General features: G+C 43.5%; 1 protein-coding gene across 3 annotated transcripts in view; it reads left to right on the forward strand.

Moving 5' to 3' along the window:
• Positions 1-296: 296 nt before the first annotated feature.
• Positions 297-21,380, forward strand: part of sinhcafl (SIN3-HDAC complex associated factor, like) — a 30,265-nt gene continuing 9,181 nt past the window's right edge. The window contains exons 1-5 of one of the 3 annotated variants that reach the window (XM_048545945.2): positions 297-510; positions 2,210-2,370; positions 8,852-8,951; positions 9,861-9,984; positions 18,709-18,859. In XM_048545945.2, coding sequence (XP_048401902.1) covers positions 445-510; positions 2,210-2,370; positions 8,852-8,951; positions 9,861-9,984; positions 18,709-18,859 — 602 coding nt within the window. In that variant the 5' untranslated portion in view covers positions 297-444. Of the gene's footprint in view, positions 511-571; positions 1,417-2,209; positions 2,371-8,851; positions 8,952-9,860; positions 9,985-18,708; positions 18,860-21,380 lie in introns of those variants that run through there. The other 2 variants (XM_048545947.2, XM_048545948.2) reach the window with 2 other exon arrangements.

Genomic DNA, 21,380 nt, shown 5'->3' on the forward strand with positions numbered 1-21,380 from the left:
AGCAATCCGATCCTGCCACACCAGCCTACCTTAAAGCGTGCACGTAGCTTGCGTGCTTTCACGCCGACTCATGGGCATGTAAAACAATTGTGAACAAATAAATCCCACTTCACAGTCTGATCAGCAACACTGCACCTCGCTTTAGCAACATAGTAACAATAACCAGTTTGACGAGCTGCCAGATAAAGAGTTTGTCGCCATTCCCGCCATTTCAGGCAAAAACATTTTCAGATCATTTTTAGCCCCCGGCACCGCTGGGATTTGGAGTTTGAACACGGCGCGGCTTATATTTTCCTCACAGGAATCTCACCAACAATAGACTACAAATCCCAAAGTGCTACTGTCAGGAAACCGGGGCTCCATGCCCAAATATGGTGTTGGGCGCCTTATGATAAAAAGTGCTTTCATATGTAAATAATGTGATAAATTCCTGCTATATGCTGAATGAATAGTAAGCATGCTCAGGCCAGCAGAAGGGTACAACGAGTATCCCGAAGTTTTGTTTGCTTGGTGAGTACATTTGCGTTGTTTACAAATATTTAAAAGTTTTCCTTTTTGAAAAAAAAAGATAACATTGCATCTAAATTTACAAACTACGTTTTGGTGCTCTGGAGTTGTGCACTGCCCAAGTTTACATTGTTTGTTAATTAAGTATGTGTTTATCTCACATTTAGGGTTGAAGTGAAGGTGTTTACATTGAGAGACAATAGAATCGCGTGTGACTGCTTTAGATTTATTTCCCTGCCGTCGAGGTCACTCGCTGAGAAAGCTCAAAATATTGTCCATGAATGTAATATCTTGAGTCTAAATTCATTTTCTCACCGCATTCCACTCGGTAATTCTGCTATGTTGATACTGTCTCAAAGAGCACCTCCTATTTTTGTGGGTCACTGCACTGCAGCGTCTTGGATACTGAACAGTGGCAGGAGAGGTAAATTATAAATTACATTTATGCGTTTTGAACTAAAGTATTTGGGCGAGTGAACGTGAGAAGTGGGTTTGCAAAATTACCGCTGTCGGTTTAAACGTGTTCTTATTTAAATTATTGAGGAATGCCGTGTGGTCTCCGTTGTGATGGCGTTGACGACCCGTTGAATGTGAGGGGGAGGGGAACCAAACGAAGGGAAATGCTGCTGGTTTCACAGAAAGTCGACAATGTGTCTGCAATGAGCGCCACAACTTTCAGTTTCCAGGCTGTTGCGTTGTAGACACTCGGATATCCGCACGCGTTACATTGTGGCGGACATCCTAGCACGCACACACTCACACAATCACAGTGTCCAAAACGAACTCCAGCTCCGTCGACTTCTGTCTGCTGTTTACCAACTGGTTCCGTGTTTGCTCCAGCCTGAAGTTTATTGTTTGGAATCCGTTCCCAGCAACGTGTTGGTGCTGCTTTCTGATCGGAGCCCGCAGGTACGGAAAAGGTTTAATGAGTCTCTCTTCGCCCTGAAAATTAATATTCTCCGATTTTGCAACTGGCCTTCAATTAGTGTCGCTTTTCAGTGAATTTTCTGGGAGAGAAGAGCACGCCACGCTCAATGGAGAGCGAGTGCAAACGTGTGTGGCCCTTGTTCTGAATGCGTTCAGGCGAGTACCACCATGGCACAGATCAAGTCAAATCGCAACCAGCGTGCTCGGTATCATTGTTAGATAACGGGGTCGTTGGTAAGAACGCTCAAAATACATGTAGCTTGGTGATTTCGGGTCAGCTCTTGTACATTCATCAGGATCAAACAAAATGTCTTTGTGTTAGAGAGTTGTCGGCCGTTTTGTTGTGTCTGGCTGTTGCTATTAGTACACAATGTGTAAAAATAGGTCAGTTTTCACGCGGCATGTGATGTCGCAGGGCTTACACGTTTGCACGATCTGAAAGGTGCCTTTTTTAAATCTGTCCTGTTGCAAAGTAGAAGTGGGGAGAATTTTTCAGCGAATCGTGTCTTTTTGGTCGGTAGCCCGCTTAGTAAGGGCCATCTGATAAACCGTTGTGTTCGTAATGGAGTGAACTGTGAAGAAATGTGATTTCGTACACTGAGCTGAAACTTAAAACCAGCGCTGCCCATGAGTTATTATAGCAAACATTACTCGGTTGTGTAAAATCCTCTAATTAACGTGGATGTGGTCAGACTTGGCGGCTTCCTTAATGCCGTGACGTTTGTTTTGTGAAAACTCGAATCTATATGAATTGACACTGTGTGTATTTTTTAAGCAGAGGGGAGATTTTGGCAGGCGGCGAAAGACGATGTTCGGTTTCCATAAATCTAAAATCTATCGGAGCTTGGAAGGCTGTTGCATTTGCAAGACCAAATCTTCCAGTTCTCGTTTCACTGACAGCAGACGATATGAAGAAAGCTTCAGACTTTGTTTTGGGTAAGGACGATGGATGTCTTTCTTTTCTCATTAGCCCCCTCCCCGAACCCTCTCGATCACCCACAGAACATTCAGTAGCCAGGTGCGGAAGCGCTTTTGCTACTCGGTCTTTGAGTCCACTTCCCTTTATCATTGTAAATAAAACTTTACATTCTTTATTTTTGAAATAAAACGTGCAAATTCTCCCGGCTACGATTCCTAATGGGGACCCGAGTAGATAGGCAAAAGTGAGAGAAACAAAGGTGGGAATGGAGGATACAAAAGTGGAAGGGAAAAGTAATAGGTGGAGGAAGCAAGGGCTAACTGTAAATAGGACCATTGGACAAAAATGTATAAAAATGCTAAAAAGACAAGTCTAAAGACTGCATCCATGGAGCATTTTCAGAAGGTAGGCAAATTAATGGCACAAAACATTGTAAATGGTAAAAAGTTAGGATTGTGTGTGATTATGGAGACATGACTACAGGATGACCCAAGGGTGGAAACTGTATATCTATAGTATTCAAACTTTGGGAAGAACCAGCAAATAAGGAAGAGGCGGGCTGGTCTTGGAGTAAAGATGAAATCTGCAATAATCAGCAAAGATATTTATGCAGAAAATCTAGATGTGGAATCAATCTCAGAAGAGCTAAGGAGCAGCAAGGGATCAGAAAACATTAGTGCTCATTGTCTATATGCCTCCAAATGATAGTGATGGCATTTTATGGAAAATTAGAGATTTAAGCAGCAAGGATATTGCAGTAATCATGGGTGACTGAGAAAAACTATGTTTACAATAATATTTTGATGGATGAATTCCTGGTAGATGCAAAAGATGGTTTTTTACATCAGTACATTGAAAAAACAATGAGGGAACAAGCTATCCTAGATTTGATTTTATGCAATGTGAAGTGGTTAATTAATGATCTTATTGCCTCGCAACAGGTTCTTAGGACAAAGTGACCATAATGTAATAGAATTCTTCATTGGGATAAAAAGTGAAGTAATCCAATCTGAAACTAGGGTCATAAATGTAAACAAAAGAAACCCCCAAGTTGAGGGGTGAGTTAGCTGTGATAAATTGAGTGACTTCATTAAAAGACATGGTAGTGGATGGGCAATGGTCAATATTTATTTAATGATTGCATGCAATGCAGCAGTTACCCTTTCAGGCAAAAGAACACATCAGGCAAAGTTGGCTAACCATGACTAACAAAAGAAAATAAAAATATCATTAGATCTAAAAATAAGGAGTTATATAAAGTTGATAGAAAAAGTCCAAGCCTGAAGATTTGAAGCAGTTTAGAATTCAGCAAAAAACAATCAACAGATTGTTTAAGAGCAGAAAAATTGAGTATGAGAGTAAACTTGCAAGAAGCATACAAGTGGACTGTAGAAGCTTCTTTAAGAATGTTAAAAATAAAAGAAGATTAGTGAAGAAAATGGAGATCCCTTATAGTCTGAGATGGAGAAATAATAACAGAAAACAAATGGTAGAGCATTTAAACAACTACTTTAGAACTGGTTTTACAGAAAAATACACAAATAACTTTCTGGAAATGCTGGCAAAGGAGCGGTCTATTAAGAAAGAGGAATTGAAGGGAATTAGTACTAATTTTAAAAAAAGCATTGAAAGAAATAATTGGACTGAAAACTGAATCTCCAGGCCTTATAATTTGCATCCCAGAGCAGTAAAGGAGGAGAGGATGGAGATATTAGATTCATGGTCATTATCTTTCAGAGTTCTGTGGATTCTTGTAACAATGCCAGCTGGTTGGTATATTCCACTATTTAAGAAGGGAAAGCAGGAGAAAAAAAGGAAATTATAAATTAATTAGCTTAGCATCAGAAATGGAAAAGTGCTAGACCCTAGTATAAAGAAAGTAATAACAGGACACTTCGAAATTACCAAATGGATTACACAAAGTCATCATGAATTTGAGAGGAAAGTCATGTTTGATAAACCTACTGGAGTTTTTGAGGATGTAACTAGTAGAGTAGATGAAAGAGAACTATTGTTGTATCCACTGTTGTATTTGGATTTTCAGAAAGCTTTCGATAGAGTCCCACATAAGAGTTATTGTGTAATATCAAAGTACATGGGATTAGGACTAATATACTAACATGGATTGAGAATTGGTTAGCAAACAGAAAAAAAGACAGCAGGAAGAAGTTGGTCTTTGGAGTGGAAGTCTTTCACTAGTGAGTTACTGCAGAGGTGAATGCTTGGGTCGTAGTTAATCTCGGTATTTATGAAAGATTTGAGGAAACAAATACAGTATTTCCTGAGATAGTAGGAACTGCAGATGCTGGAGAATCTGAGATACCAAAGTGTAGAGCTGGATGAACACAGCAGGCCAAGCAACATCAGAGGAGCAGGAAGGCTGATGTTTCGGGTCTGGACCCTTCTTCAGGAAAGGGAGAGGGAAGGGGATTCTGGAATAAATAGAGGGGTGGGGGCATATGGAAGATGGATAAAGGAGCAGCTAGGTGGAGAGGAAACAGGCAGGTCAAAGGGGCGGGGATGGAGCTAGTAAAGGAGTTATGGAGGGGATAGGTCAGTCCAGGGAGGACGGACGGGTCAAGGAGGCAGGATGAAGTTGCTAAGTAGGAGATGGGGTTGGGACTTGAGGTGGGAGGGGTGGATAGGTGGGAGGAAGGACAGACAAGTTAGGTACGCGGAGACGAGCTGGGCTGGTTTTGGGATGCGTTGGGGGAGGGGAGATTTTGAAGCTTGTGAAGTCCACATTGATACCCTTGGGTGGCGGGGTTTCCAAGCAAAATATGAGTTGCTGTTCCTGCAACCTTCGGGTGGCATCATTGTGGTACTGGAGGAGGCCCAGGATGGACAAGTCATCTCAGGAGTGGGAGAGGGAGTTGAAATGGTTCGTGGCTGGGAGGTGTATTTGTTTGTCGCAAACCGAGCATAGGTGTTCCACAAAGCGGTCTCCATGCCTCCGCTTGGTTTCCCTGATGTAGAGGAGGCCACCCAGGAACAATGGATACAGTATACCACATTTTCAGATGTGCAGGTGAATATCTGCTTGATGTGGAAAGTCTTCTTGGGGCCTGGTTTGGGGGTGAGGAGGGAGGTGTAGGGGCAGGTGTAGCACTTATTTCTGTTGCAGGGAAAAGTGCCGGGGGTCTTGGGGCTAGTAGGGAGTGTGGAGCAGACAAGGGAGTCACAGAGTGATTGGTCCCTCCAGAACACAAATTAGGGTGGGGAGGGAAAATTGTCTTTGGTGGTGGGGTCAGATTGCATATCGCAGAAGTGCCGGAGGATGATGTGTTGGATCCGGAGTTTGGTTTGGTGGCACGTGACGACAAAGGGGATTCTGTTTTGGTTGTTATTGCGGGGAGGGAGTGTGAGGGATGAGTTGTTGGAAATGCGAGAGACAAGGTCGAGGGCGTTTTCAACCACAGTGGAGTGAAAGTTGCGGTCCTTGAAAAATGAGGACATCTGGGATGTCTGGGAGTGGAATGCCTCATTTTGGGAGCAGATGCGGTGGAGGTGAAGGAATTGGGAATAGGGGATGGCATTTTTGCAGGAAGGTGGGTGAGAGGAGGTGTATTCTAGGTAGCTGTGAGAGTCGGTGGTCTAGAAATGGATATCGGTTTCCAGGTGGTTACCAGAGATGGAGACAGAGAGGTCCAGGAAAGAGAGAGAGGTATTGGAGATGGTCTAGGTGAACTTGAGGTTGGGGTGGAAGGTGTTGGTGAAGTGGATGAACTGTTTGAGCTCCTGGTGGGAGCACAAGGCAGCGCCGATACAGTCATCGATGTAGTGGAGGAAGAGGTAGGGGATAGGGCCATTGTAGCTTTGGAAGAGGGACTGCTCCAGGTATCCTCTCACCCACCTACCTGCAAACATGCCATCCCCTATTCCCAAATCCTTTTCCTCCGCCACATCTGCTCCTGAGATGAGATATGTCACTGCTGGACGTCCCAGATGTCCTCATTTTTCAACGACCGCAACCTCCACTCCAGCATGGTTGAAAACACCCTCGACCTGGTCTCTCGCATTTCCCGCAACTCATCCCTCACATCCCCTCCCTGCAATAACAAACAAAACAGAATCCCCCTCGTCCTCACGGACCATCCCACCAACCTCCGAATCCAACGCATCATCCTCTGGCATTTCTGCCATCTGCAGTCTGACCCCACTACCAAAGACATTTTTCCCTCCCCACCCTTGTCTGCCTTACGGAGGGATCACTCTCTCAGTGACTCCCTTGTCTGCTCCACACTCCCCACCAGCCCCACCAACCCCCAGCCCTTTTCCCTGCAACCGCAGGAAGTGCTACACCTGCTCCTACACCTCACCCCCATCCCAGGCCCCAAGAAGACTTTCCACATCAAGCAGATGTTCACCTGCACAGCCACCAGTGTGGTATACTGTATCCATTGTTCCTGGTGTGGCCTCCTGTACATTGGGGAAACCAAGCGGAGGCTTTGAGACCACTTTGCAGAACACCTCCGCTCGGTTCGCAACAAACAACTGCACCTCCCACCCACCTGCGAACCATTTCAACTCCCCCTCTGAATCCTTGAATGACGTGTCCTGGGCCTCCTGCAGTGCCACAATGATGCCACCCGAAATTTGCAGGAACAACGTCTCATATTCCGCTTGGGAACCCTGCAGCCCAATGGTATCAACGTGGACTTCACAAGTTTCAAAATCTCCCCTCCCCCCACTGCATCTCAGAACGAGCCCAACTTGTTCCTGCCTCCCTAACCTGTCCGTCCTTCCGCCGACCTATCCCCTCCTCCCGCCTCAAGCCCCACCTACCAGCCTACCTACCAGCCTCATCCCGCCCCCTTGGCCTGTCCGTCCTCCCTGGACTGACTTATTCCCACCCTAACTCCTCACCTACACCCACCTCTACTGGTTCCATCCCCGCCTCTTTGATCTGTCTGTCTCCTCTCCACCTATCTGCTCCTTTATCCATCTTCTATCCGCCTCCCCCACCTCTCTATTTATTTCAAAATCCCCTTCCTCTCCCCCATTTCTGAAGAAGGGTCCAGACCCGAAACGTCAGCTCTCCTGCTCCTCTGGTGCTGCTTGGCCTGCTGTGTTCATCCAGCCCTACACAATATTTCCAGGTTTGCTGCCAACGGAAAAGCTAGGAGGAATTTAGTCTGGTGAGGAGGATGTAAAAGCCTTTGTAATGATTCAGATGAGCTGAATGAGTAGGCAAATGTGTGGCAGGTGCAGTATAGTGTGGATAAGTGTGAAGTTATCTACTTTAGTTGGAAAAGTAGAATGGTAGAGTATTATTTAAATAGTGATTGATTGTGAAATGTTGATGTTTAAGGGGACCTGGGTGATGTTGTACACCAGTCACAGAAAGCAAGTGCAGCAACCAGTTAGGAAGGCAAATGATGAGTTGAGCATCCCATATTGGTTTGAGGATATTGGGCGAACAATTTTGGACTGAGATGAAAAGGAATTTCTTCACTGAGAGGTTGGTGAACCTGTAGAATTCTCTACCACAGAAGGCTGCGAAAGCTAAATCACGGAATATATTTAAGAATGTTTTTGATTTCTAGATACCAAAGGTATCAAACGATATTGGAGAAAGTAGGAGAGTGGTCTTGAGATTGTGGCAGACCCACTATCATACTGAATGGTGGAGCAGCCACAATGCTTACCCTGGCTCCTATTTTCTATGTTTCTGTGTTTTCAGAAATGTGTTAGTTGGGGAATTAATAATTATCAACTGAAATCCAAATAAAGCCAACCAACCCCACACATAGCAAAATTTCAGTGTTTGTTCGAGACACTTAAAATAGATTTGAATAGTCATCAGTGAAAATGCAACGTAGTAGTGGATTGAATGGTAATGTTTTTGGAACCTGATTGAAATTAATCTGAAAGGAAAAGTCATCTCACGAACGATGCAAAACTACCAAAAGATACATTATGATTTTCAAACAAATACATTTTTCCTCGGCACTGAGCAAAATTTTGTTTTGTCTCTGGGCTATTGTAATGCTTAAGGGAATAGTTAATGGATAACTGGGAACAGAATTCCATTCCTTATAGACATAGATTGTGCTCAGTGCAAGGAAACTGTCTGCCCAGTATAACCGGACAATCTTGCTATTGAAGTTTTTTTTAACTTTTGCTGTTCAACCCAGGTTTTTATTTCACAGACACCATTCTTGACTCGCAGTTGTAATTGGGACTTAACTGTTTCTTTTGTACTAGGGTCTGTATTGTGGAATAACATTTATCAGGGGAAAGCCTTTGGCGAGTATTGGGCAATAGGATATGTTAGAATTACATTTGTCGTGAACTTTCAATAAGTATCAGAACATTTCAGAGTAAAATCTTTACAGGAATGTGTGCAAGATGCTTTCAGAAGTGTTTATAGTAGGTGGAACAGTAATTGAAAGTTTATTTTTAAATGCATTAAATATCATTTACATTTAAAATACAATGCGATGCTTAAAAGTCAACAGCATGTGTGTAAGCTGAAATCTGTTTGTTTTCATACAGTTTGATAGAAGCACGTGCAGGAGATATCTGCAATGCTTGTGTGCTTTTGGTGAAGAGATGGAAGAAACTTCCTGCTGGATCAAAAAAAAACTGGAGTCATGTAAGCGTGATCCAATTAAACACACAACATTTCTTAAACACCTGTCAACATCTATATGTTCACAAGTATCCAAGTAATTTATATACAGTGTTGTATTTTCTGCTTGTGAAATTTGCTGTCTTGAGTAAATGAAGAGAAATTCATTCATGTGCATGAAAATAATTCAAAATGCATAACTTTGCCTCTTCCAGTTTTGTGTATGTGAGATTGTAATCATCCATTTCAACCATTGTGCCTTGGAACATGCTTTTAGGGCAGTCTGAAGATTTCTGTTCTGAATACCTGCAAAGTTTTAAAAATCAAATTTCGTTCAGTGGTCAAATTTTAATTATGTAGACTATTTAATCTCAATAGACTGGGTCTCATGTGTACTTTAGTGGTTTTGCCGATCAGTTTTCTGGCCCTTGGCCAGAGTATTTGGATTTGAAATAGCCACTTACCTATTGTGGAGTTCCTTTTGCTTTGGTGTCTGCATGACCCATCAAGAACAAGATTGTTTTAATAAAATAGCTTTCCAATTTTGTATGGTTGAAGAAAGCTGACTGGGCCAGGGAAACACTATGGGATTATAAATTGCAGGAAAACAGTCTTCCGTTAGCACCAAGATTCGATGTGAGTGCACGAACGTTTGCACTCGTGTCCTGTAACCCTTTGATGTGGAAGTCTCTAGTGCAGGTTGCAAAACAAAAATTATGAAACCTAATACAAAGCAGGAATGCTTTGTACATCTGCTGAGTGATGCATGTAATCTAAACATTTCTGTAGTTGCCATTGATGTCTAGTTGGAATGGACAGTCTTTTTTCTTTCATTTATTTAACCTGTTTGATATAACATCTCGTTGATTTGTTTAATATGTGCAATTTAGACACTCCAGGAAAAAAAACAAGATTTTTTTATTCCCGTGTCAGGTGGTTGATGCACGAGCTGGACCAGGTCTTAAAACACTTGTGAAGCCTAAGAAAATTAAATCTGGCTGTGATGGCAAAAAGAAGAACAAATTGCAGAGACTCCAGCAAAAGCTCAAAAGACAGAGTAAGCTTTTTGTTGGTATTCACTTGCTAGTGAGTGCTTTTGAATCCACTGACCCTTTCTTTCTCTCATTTCCCCAGCTGAATTGAGTGTTTTGAAAGATAATGTGTGCCGTTGAGTTACAAATTTAAATGAAGTAAGAATATCTGTAACTCATGCTCACATACAAATTAATTGCAGGATTATCCATTTGGCCCCTTGAGCCAGCTATGCCATTTGATGAGACCATGGCTGATCAGATGGTGGATTCAACTCTACTTTGCTGTCTAGCCCCTCAAACCTAAGACTACCTTGTTATTCAAGAATCTGTCTAACCTTTGAAATATTCAAAGGGTTACTCAGCCTTCAATGCTTTCTGAGGTGAAAACAAAACCTTACCTTCATTTTAAGTGGGAGATCCTATTTTTCACATTGTCTCTCTTAGTCCTAGCATCTCTCACAAGATAAGCATCCGGTTATCATCTGGCTTCTCAAGTGCCTTCAGAATCTTATGTTTCATTGAGATTCCTGAAGGATTGTTCACACGCAAGATTTCTCCTTGAGTAAATTTGCCTTTGTTAGCTAATGGAGCATTGTATTAAAAATAACTGTGATGCCACTTCTGTTTTGGAATCGAAAAATCAAACTCTTATGTACCATGATGTGCAGTGATTTGTAAACGTCCTTTAGTATCTGCTTTTATAATTTGGTACCTTGTTAAAATATCTAATTATTTGGTGGGGTGGGGGTAATGTGTGGATTGGTTACAGTTTAAATTTAAATGGGATATGGCATTGAATTTGTTTTTCTTGCAAGTTTTCTTACAAATTTTCTGTGATCGCCTGCAGAAATTCTATCTATTTTTGCTCTCTGACTATTTCTGCAATCTGAACACTGAGAAACTTTGGAACTATTCTACTAACCTTTCCTTGCCATCCCTAATGAAATCTCTATTTATATTCGTTCTTAAAGGAGGTTTTGCTCTCGAGGGGTGAATTTTACCATAAATCAGCTATTTTCAATTTCGGGGGATTTAAGGAGGGTTTATGTCTGAGCCCTAACTAGTTTTCTAGAACTATTTTCTGGAACACATCTCATTAGGTATTCACCACATCTGTGTGGCACCTACTTGCACAATCCCCTGCTTAGCTATGCCAGGCTTTCCAGTGACAGCTGCCAACCAAGTGCTGCCCATCAGTGCAAGTAGAGGGAGAGAACAAAAAGAAACACTTGACAGGGCACATAGATTGTACCAGTGACGCTTCATTGCAAATACAAGTTCAGCTTCGTAAGTATATTGCTAGTTTTACATCATCATCTGCCTGATCAACAGTTATTACACCCATAAGAACCAAGCTCCATCGGTTACCTTTCCTTGGTATCATCCCAACTGACTAAAGGAGTGCTTCTGGTTCCCCACACTTTGTGTAGCTTAACATCTTCTCGTTGTTCAATGTGGGAGCATCACGTACTAGAAAGTCTTCAGATGGTTTAAGACGTTCACGATTGTTCAGCAGCAGCAAAATTGAAGAAGAAAATCGACGAAAAGTCGTGCCTGCTTCAGGGAACAAACAGTAACTGCTTGACTTTGGATCATCAACAAGTCTACAGTCAGTCAATGAGTGATCAGTGCACCCAGTTCCTTATCAGAACTGGTTGCCAGTTAAGCCCCTGTTTGGCTTGTTGCCCCTGATGCTGCAGTGCTCCATCAAGCTGAAGGTGGTGTTTCCCTTTATAGTGTCCTCATCTTACTCCTCAGAAGATTGCCTCTGCTTGCCCAGCTCTTCAGTATTCATCACTTGCTTTCTTTGTCTGCTCCAGTTGTGCAGAGCACAGTATGCAAAGTTAATGTAGCTGTCCAGTCTGTACTGCAAGACGGAGCCCCCGAGACTGATCCAAGCCGTGGGATGTTACCTTGAAGAGACCATGGCCCTGGTGAAGGAATGGATTGTACTGTATTTACACTCTGCGTCAGGAAATGTGTGATGGAGTCATTAGCCATGGTTGCAGATGATAGTCCATGTCTCTAGCAACCATCTTTGTCAGGCATCTGAAACAAATGAAGTGTGGAAGTTATCAAAGATAACGGCATGATGGCCACTCCCAAGGTACTGGGTGCAGAGTTCTGAGATGTGGTACTACCGATGGTAGATGATATGTACATTAATGGAATAGAAGCCTTTTCTGTTGATGGATATCAGCTGCATCATAATAAGATGCTCCCAACATGATGCGTGTGCAGACAGTAGCATCCTGGAAAAACCTACTGCCCAGGCTCCAGCACTGGCCTTGTGCGGAAATGAGATGAAGCCGTGTGGTCTGGAACAAATTGCATTGAAAGCAGTCCTGGTACATTTGTGGTTTAAGGATTGTGAGGGCCTACACAGGTTCCTAGTGGATCCTTGAGAGCAGCTGGTTGCATAAAAGTTCATTAGCATGATCACCTTGATGTCCGTTAAGATAAGATCACTTCTTTGTGTCACAGGTCTTGTTCCCGCAATTGCATAATTCTGTGACAGTGTCTTGGGACATCTGCAGTCGTGTGTCAATGTTGCTCGCTCATTTGCAAGAAATAGCATCAGGGATGATAGAATCTGAGCTTCTTGTAGCTGCTACCCATCCTGAGGGAATCATCTGTTTCAACGTCTTCATGGGCACTGTGTTTGGCACCCACTGGAAGGTTGCTCCTGGTCCTGAGCTTGCTGACACATCTGTTCCTCCTCTAAATCTTTGTCTTCAAGCATTGCAGTCACTATGATGGCACCCCAGCTATGGCTGGGTCCATTCGTCATGGTTCCAATGAATTTTGTAGTAGGAGCAGTCAACATTTGCATCACTTGGAAATGAGAGTTTAGACTAATCCTCTAAACAATGGCATTTGGAGGTCTCTAACATGGATGGCCATGAAATGCCTCTACAGGGACCATTGACATAGGAATCCTTTTCCAATGAATGCCTTGGAAATACAGAAAGAAATTAAAAGTGCACTTTTATTGCTTAGACCTAGTATCTCCAGCCCCACACCATCCAAGAAAGGCAAGATTGCATGTGAAAACTTCTTGATGAATACATGCACATCAAGGTGCGAAGAAATTAGCTCTGTACCTTTGCGCAGTCTATGGTTTTTTTGTGAATTGTGACCCATTTTTTAAGTTGATTACTCTGCTTCACAGAGATGATTGTGATCAATTTATAATCACCAATGAGATGTCCAAGATTGCTTGTGACCAGAATTATGTCATACATTGTTGGACACTACATGCATTTTCGTATACAGGGTGCAGATGGCTTTAGCCTGTGTGGTGTCGGCGCCTGCGAAATGCAATTGCCCCTTGAAGGACCTCATATTCCTCACAAGTAAAACCCTTGAATAAAAACATTTGCTGTGGAGCCTGGAGCATGTGTGGCCACAACCATTTCCATTTCCAGTGCCTATTTAAGATGCACATCAGTATGGAAGGTCGACTCAGCCTGGTAACCACCACCAGACCTCCACACACCTTTCTTCCTTCACTCCCTGTTTTCTTGACCAGTGCTGAGCTTTCACATGTTCCAGTACAACATTTTTTGAGCTATGTTTTCATCTTCCAAAATTATCCCTAAGCCCACAGCTTAATCATTGCCAACTATGGTGCTGCGCTGTAGCGCCTTCAAAGCCAGGATTGTGGTGACTATCAATTCTCCCCCCGCCCAATCCCCCATAGTAAAAACCATATCCTGAATGCACTATATTGTGATTGCCACCTTGGCAACCCACATGTCAACTTCCCAATGGCATTGGTCCCTACTATCCCCTTTTATTTTCATGGAGCTGATTGCCAGGAGTGGCACAGACGGACATTCCACCTGATGGATGACTGAGGACCTGACTGATCTCTCCAGTTCTCTGACTGACTGCAGTGAATCCCTGAATTGGTTACACTGGACCTGCAGGACTGATTATGGCCCACTTCCTGTAGTTAGTGATACGGACGCTCTGACCCTGCCTACCCATGAGGCTGACGGACTATGTCCAAGCTCTTGGACTGATATCAGATGTTGCACTTGACCTACAATGAACACAGTACAGCACAGTACAGGCCCTTCAGCCCATGATGTTGTGCCAGCCTATTATCAGTCTACCTTGCATACCCTACATTTTACTATCCTCCATGTGACTGTCCAAGAGTTGCTTAAAAGTCTCTAAAGTACCTGACTCCACTACCACTGTTGGCAGCACATTCCACACGCCCACCACTCTCTGTGTGAAGAGCCTACCTTTGACATTACCCTGTACCTTCCTCCAATCACCTTAAAATTATGTCCCCTTGTGATAGTCATTTCCGCCTTGGGAAAAAATCTCTGAACTCTATCTATGCCTCATCATCTTGCAAACCTTTATCAAGTCACCTCTCATCCTTCTTTTCTCCAATGAAAAAAGCCCGAGCTCCGTCAACCTTTCCTCATAACATCTGCCCTCCAGTCCAGGCAGCATCTGGTAATTCTCCTCTGCACCCTGTCTAAAGCTTCCACATTTTTCTTGTAATGAGGTGACCGGAACTGAACACAATATCCCAAGTGTGATCTCACCTGAGTTTTATACAGCTGCAGCATAACCTCATGGCTCTTAAACTCAATTCCCCTGCCAATGGAAGCCAATACACCATACGCCTTCTTTACAACCCTATCAACTTGGATCGCAACTTTGAGAGAGCTATAGACGTGGACCGCAAGATCCTTCTGTTTCTCCACACTACTGACAACCCTGCCATTAACCCTGTATTCTGCATTCAAATTTGACCTTCCAAAATGAATCACTTCAGACTGGGTTGAATGCCATCCGCCACTTCTTTGCCCAGCTCTTCACCCTGTCAATATTCTGTTGCAACCTACAACAGCCCTCCACGCTGTCCACAACCTTTGTCTCATTGGCAAACATACTAACCCACCTTTCCACTTCCTCATCCAAGTCATTTATAAAGATCACAAAGAGCAGAGCTCCCAGAACAGATCCCTGTGGAACACCACTGGCCACTGAGATCCAGGCTGAATACTTTCCATCTACTACCACCTTCTGACTTCTATTGGGCTGCCAGTTTTTATCCAGACAGCCAAATTTCCCTGAATCCCATGCCTCCTTACTTTCTGAATCAGCCTACCATGTGGAACCTTATCAAATGCCTTGCCTAAATCCATATACACTACATCCACTGCCCTACTTTCATCAATGTGTTTTGTCACATTCTCAAAGAATTCAATAAGGCTTGTGAGGCATGACCTGCCCCTCACAAAGCCATGCTGACTATTTCTAATCAAACTGTGCTTTTCAAAATAATCATAAGTACTATCTCTAGAATCTTCTCCAATAATTTGCCCACCACAGAAGTAAGACTGACTGCTCTGTAATTTCCAGGATTATCCCTATTCCCTTTCTTGAACAAAGGAATGACATTTGCCACTCTCCAAACTTCTGGCACTACTCCAGTGGACAGTGAGGACACAAGGATCATTGCCAAAGGGGCAGCAATCTCTTCCCTCAGTTCCCATACAAACCTTGGGTATATCCCATCTGGCCCAGGGGATTTATCTATCCTCATGTTTTCCAAGATTTCTAGCACATTCTCCTTCCCAACATTAATCTGTTCGAGCATATCTGCCTGTTTCATGCTGTCCTCACAAATGTCAAAGTCCCTCTCACTGCTGAACACTGAAGCAAAGTATTCATTAAGGACCTCTAGTACCTCCTCTGAATCTGCACACAAGTTCCTTCCACTATTCCTGATTAGCCCTACCCTCACTCTAGCCATCCTCTTGTTCCTCACATACGTACAGAAAGCCTTGGGGTTTTCCTTGATCCTACCTGCCAAGGTTTACTCATAGCGCCTTCTAGCTCTCCTAAGTCCATTCTTCAGTTCCTTCCTGGCTACCTGGTAGACCTCTAGAGCCCTGTCCAATCCTTGCTTCCTCAACCTTAAGTAAGCTTCCTTCTTCTTCTTGACTAGATGTTCAACATGCATTGTCATCCAAGGTTCCTTTGCCTTACCATCCTTTCCTTGCCTCAGTAGGACAAATCGATTCAGTACCCATAACAAGTGCTCCCTAAACAACCTCCACATGCAGTGAATCGAGGGGAATGTAGGTTAGGTTATTTTAGTTTTAGATTAGGTTTATTCCACTGCACAACATCGTGGGCCGAAGGGCCTGTACTGTGCTGTACTTTTCTATGTTCTATTTCTGCTGTGCATTTCCCTGAGAACATCTGATCCCAGTTGGTGCTCCGTAGTTCTTGCCTAATAACATTGTATTTCACTCTCCCCCAATTAAATACTTTGCCGTACAGTCTGCTCCTATCCCTGTCCATGACTATAGCAAAGATTAGAGAGTTGTGATCACTATCACCAAAATGCTCTCCCACCAAACGATCTGACACCTGACCTGGTTCGTTGCCAAGCACTAAATCCGATATGGCCTCCCCCCAAATTAGCCTTTCTACATATTGAGTCAGAAACCCTTCCTGGACACACCTGACAAATCTGCTTCAGGTTCCAATCTATATGAGGGAAGTTGAGGTCCCCCATGACAACAGTCTACTACTTCGGCACCTTTCCAAAATCTGTCTCCTAATCTGTTCCTCAGTGTCTCTGTTGCTATTGAGGGGTCTCTGGAAAACTCCCAATAAAGTGACTGCTCCTTTCCTGTTTCTGACTTCCACCCATACTGCCTCAGTGGACAAACCTTCCTCCACGACCTCCCTTTCTGCAATTGTGATACCATCCCTGATTAGCAATACCATTCCCCCATCTCTTTTACCTCCCTTCCTATTTCTTTTGAAACATCTAATGCCCGGAACATCCAACAACCGTTCCTGCACTTATGTTATCCAAGTCTCTGAAATTTCCACAACATTGCCTACCCCACCCTCTGATCTGTAGCTCCTGTTCCAAACTAGTTCAAACTCTCCTGAAGAGCTCTAGCAAACCTCCCGCCCAGGATATTGGTCCGCCTCCAGTTCAGGTGCAACCCATCCTTCCCTGTACCCACCTTCCCCAGAAGGTATCCCAATAATCCACAAACCTGAAGCCCTCCCTTCTACACCGCGTGTTCAACTGCGCTCTCTCTCTCTCTCTCTCTCTCTCTCTCTCTCTCTCTCTCTCTCTCTCTCTCTCCCACTCCCTCTCTCTGCTGTGGCACCAGTAGTAATCCTGAAATTACTTCTCTACTTGTCCTAGCTTTCAGCTTCCATCCTAACTGCCTGCAATCACATTTCAGGTCCTCATCCTGCTTCCTAGCTATGTCATTGGTACCAAGGTGTACCACGACTTCTGGCTCCTCTCCCTCCCTCTTAAGAATCCTGAAGACCCGATCCAAGACATCTCTGACCCTGGCACTGGGGAGGCAACTGACCATCCAGGAGTCTCGCTCAGTACCACAGAATCTCCAATCACTATCGCTCTCCTATTCTCCCCCCTTTCCTTCTGAGCCACAGAGCCAGGCTCAGTGCCAGAGACCTGGCCGCTATGGCTTTCCCCTGGTAGGTTGTCACTCCCCAAAGTATTCACAGTGGTATACTTATTATTGAGGAGAATGGCCACAGTAATGCTGGTATCCCCTTGATTGAAGCCTGTCTCCTTTTGACAGGACTATCTGCCTTAGACTTTGAGATATAGCCATTTGTTGAGCCACATGTGGTGGGTTTGCTGCTATATCTGCTCACTTCTGATGAAGGTGTAGTATGGTGCCCTATTGCAATTTGCCCATCCTTTTGACTGAACCCTGCTGCTAATCCTGACTAGCTGCCTGGTTTTCTGCCTGTGCTAAATGGTAAACAAGACAAAAAGAACTGAGAGCATCTGAATACAAGAGAAGAGCACAAAAAGGCAAGGCAGAGGTGCTGTGAGCAATTGTTGTGTGCATCTGAGTAGGTGCAAAGTGAGTGAGAACAATTGAGAAGCCCTGAGACGCAACCTGATCATATCATGTCACTGTGTGTAAAGAGGCCTGGCAGCAGTGTTACAATGATGGGTGTTAGTGTGGTCCACAGTGAGCATTATATTGTAACGGGGTGAGAGATGTGCCATGAGAATGTGGAGAAGTTAATTCATGTCCAGTGCCAGCCTCTGTAATGAGGGTAGATGGTGTTGGAAACAGGCAGATGGTGCTGCCCGAGGAGCAAGCCTTGGAATGTTGGGACTGCTGTCCAAAATGGATGTGCAGAGGAACAAACAGGAAGCTGCAGACGTCAGGCACCCACTCCAACCTTAACATGGTCATGAAATGTTGCCATCCATTTTCTCTCTGGCTTGTGAGAGAATAGGAAATTGCATGTCAATGAGGCAAGATTAGTTACTAATGAAATGCTAATACATGCAAATAGACCTCACACTGCTCACTAGCTAGATTCTTCTCTCTCTGTTCTACACTTGGTTATGGAATTAGACTCCTTCGTCCTCGAGAATCTAATTTTGCTGATCTTGTCATATTTTCCTAACTGACTGGTCAGTGCCCAGGTTGTCCAGGGGCTGGGCAGATTCCACCTCAAACATTATCACAATTGCACAAAGATATATTACCACCCAGACATACTGACAGAGTAAGTGATGACTGAAATGTATACTTTCAACTATACAGTTTTCACTCAAGCTCCCCTGGTTATTTTCCAATCTATAATTAATCCTTTGGTGTTTTTCTCACTTTGCCAGTGTTTGTAGTGTGACCTATATTCGTAAACTCTGACAGTATCAATTTATATCTTTGTTCTTTATTGTACAGATTCAGATGCACGTAGCACAACGTCCAGTATTTCTCCTTCCCAGTCACCCAGCCACAGCAATCAATCTGATGAATGTTCAGATACAGAAACCCAGAAAAGTCTTTCTTTACAACCAGTCTTTTCATTCCTTGATCTGACTTACTGGAAAAGGTAAGTGTTTTGATTTGTTCATCTTGGTGTGTAGCTTGTCTAAAATCTGTGAGTTGCTAGAAATGATGAAAAATTACTTTTAGAGGAGTTCTTTATATTTTCATGTGTTTCACATTGGTAGCATATTCTAAGGATGCTGGATCACTGGGATCGTTCTGGGGAAGGTGAGACCTGTATAAGCAGGATAGTCTGCACCTAAACTTGAATGGGACCAGCGTCCTTGTGGGTCAGTATGCTAGCGCTCTTGGGAAAAGTTTAAACTAGTTTAGCAGGGTGAAGGAACCCAGAACATTACTACAATGGCGACACAGCATACTTTGAAGAAATCAAGGCAGAGGGAGTTCAGTCATGTTGACTTGCAAGGGAAGGTAAGGCTGATGGGCTGTGCTTTAATGCCAAGGTTATTATTAGTAAGGTAGATGCATTAGGGGTGTGGATTGACATGTGGAATTGCGATGTTGTTGCATCACAGACGTATGGTTGAGGGCCTGTCAGGACTGGCAACTCAACATTCTAAGTTATCGGATCTTTAGGCAGGTCAGGGGAGGTTGTAAGGAGTTGGTTACTGCAGTAAGACGGAATGATATCTTGGAAGGCATTTCAAATGAGGCTTTGTGGGTAGAGCCAGGAATGAAAGGGGGGCAGTCACATCACCGGTAGTGTATTAAAGACTCCCAAACAGCCAGAGGAGCATATGTGTGGACAATTCAGTGGGTAGTTATATTCGGACAATTATATTAGGGAGTTTCAACTTCCCAAACGTTATTTGGGATAGCCATAGTGTAAAGATTTTAGAAAAGACAGATTTCTTGAAATGTATTCAAGAGAGGTTATTTTTTGTATCAACATGTGGAAGGTCCAGCAAAGAGCATTGCAGTGTTGGACCTAATGTTGAGGAACCAAGCCAGACAAGTGCTTGCGCTGGCAGTGAGAGACCAGTTAAGTGATCACATCCACGACACCGTACATTTTATGTTCCTTATGGAAAAGGAAAAAGATAGTCTGCAGAAAAGGATTTTAGATTGGGGAAAGCAAATTTTATTAAAATAAGATCTAACCTAGTAGACTGAGAACAGCTCCTCGGTGGAAATCCACAGCAGAATAGTGGCTGTGGTTAAAATGGATTTGGTGAGAGTACCCCTTAGGATGAAATGTAGGAGGAACAAGTCCACGAATGGATGTCTATGAATTCTCAGGACTGGAAAAAAAGAGGCTTTTACAGGTACAAAGGTAGCAAAGTAACAGAGGCCCTGCTGGAGTATAAAAAGTGCAGGATGAACCAAAGAAAGCAATTAGGAGAGCAAAGAGGTGGCATGATAAAGCGCTAGCAGATAAGATTAGGTATTTCCAAGGTATTCTAGAAGTATATCAAGTGAAGAAGAAATCCAGGCTTATTTGGACCAAGGAGGAAATTTAAGTGTGAAACTGGAGACGATTGGTTGGAGTGTTAAACAAGTACTCCATCTGTCTTCACTTCGGTGAAGGAGGAGTAGGTACTGAATTCAGGAAGTAGGACTTTGAGGTTTTTGAGAAACTTAACATTGAGAGTAGGTATTGAAGGATTTGGCGGGCTGAAAAGTGGATAAGTTCCCAGGTCTGGATGAGTTGTATCTCTGGCTGCTGTGGGAGATGAGGGATGAAATTGGGTCTAACCTAAATTTCCTGTCTGGCCACAGGGAAGGTGCCATTGGTATTGAGGACAACGAATATGGTTCAGCTTTTCAAGAAAGGTGGTAGAGATAAACCATGGAATTAGGGATTATTGAGTCTCGTGTCAGTGGGAGGGAAACTTGGAGAGCATTCTGAAGGAGAGAATTAATCTCAACTTGGACAGGCACAGAATGACCAAGGGATTATCAGCATGGCTTTGTCAGGTGGAGGACATGCCAAATGAATTTGATTGAATTTTTTGAGGACTTGACACGGTGCATAGATGAAGGTGGTGTAGCTGATATAGTATATATGAATTTCAACAAAGCCTTTGAAAGAAAAGGTAGAAGCTCATGAGATCCAGGGTAACTTGAGAAGTTGGATCCAAAATTGGCTTAGTCATTTGAGACAGAGAGTGGTGATAGAAAGCTATTTGTGTGGCTGGATGCTTGTGTCACAATCAGTGCTGGATCACTTATTGTTTGTAAAGATATAGTAGAAAATGTTGGGGAGAAGATAAGTAAGTTTATGGATGACACAGATTGGCTGGGTGAGAGTGTGGATATAGACAGATTGGTCAGATGGGCATTTAACCCTGATAATTGTGAAATGATGCAGTTTGGAAGAAGGAATAAGTCACGTGAGTACTCAATGAATGGTAGGACAATAGGAAGCTCAGGGGAACCGAGGGATCTTGAGTCCATAGATGCCTGAAGAGGGCAGGATAGGGTAATAGAGTAGTTAAGAAGGTACATGGGACACTTCTCATTATCACTCGCAGTGCAGGCTGTAAGTTCAGGAGGTCATGTTGGAGCTGTACAAAACTTCGGTTAGTTCTGGCCCAACAGTTCTGTTCCCTACACTGTACAAA

The sequence above is a fragment of the Stegostoma tigrinum genome, chromosome 17, assembly GCF_030684315.1.
Source record: "Stegostoma tigrinum isolate sSteTig4 chromosome 17, sSteTig4.hap1, whole genome shotgun sequence".
Taxonomy (NCBI): domain Eukaryota; kingdom Metazoa; phylum Chordata; class Chondrichthyes; order Orectolobiformes; family Stegostomatidae; genus Stegostoma; species Stegostoma tigrinum.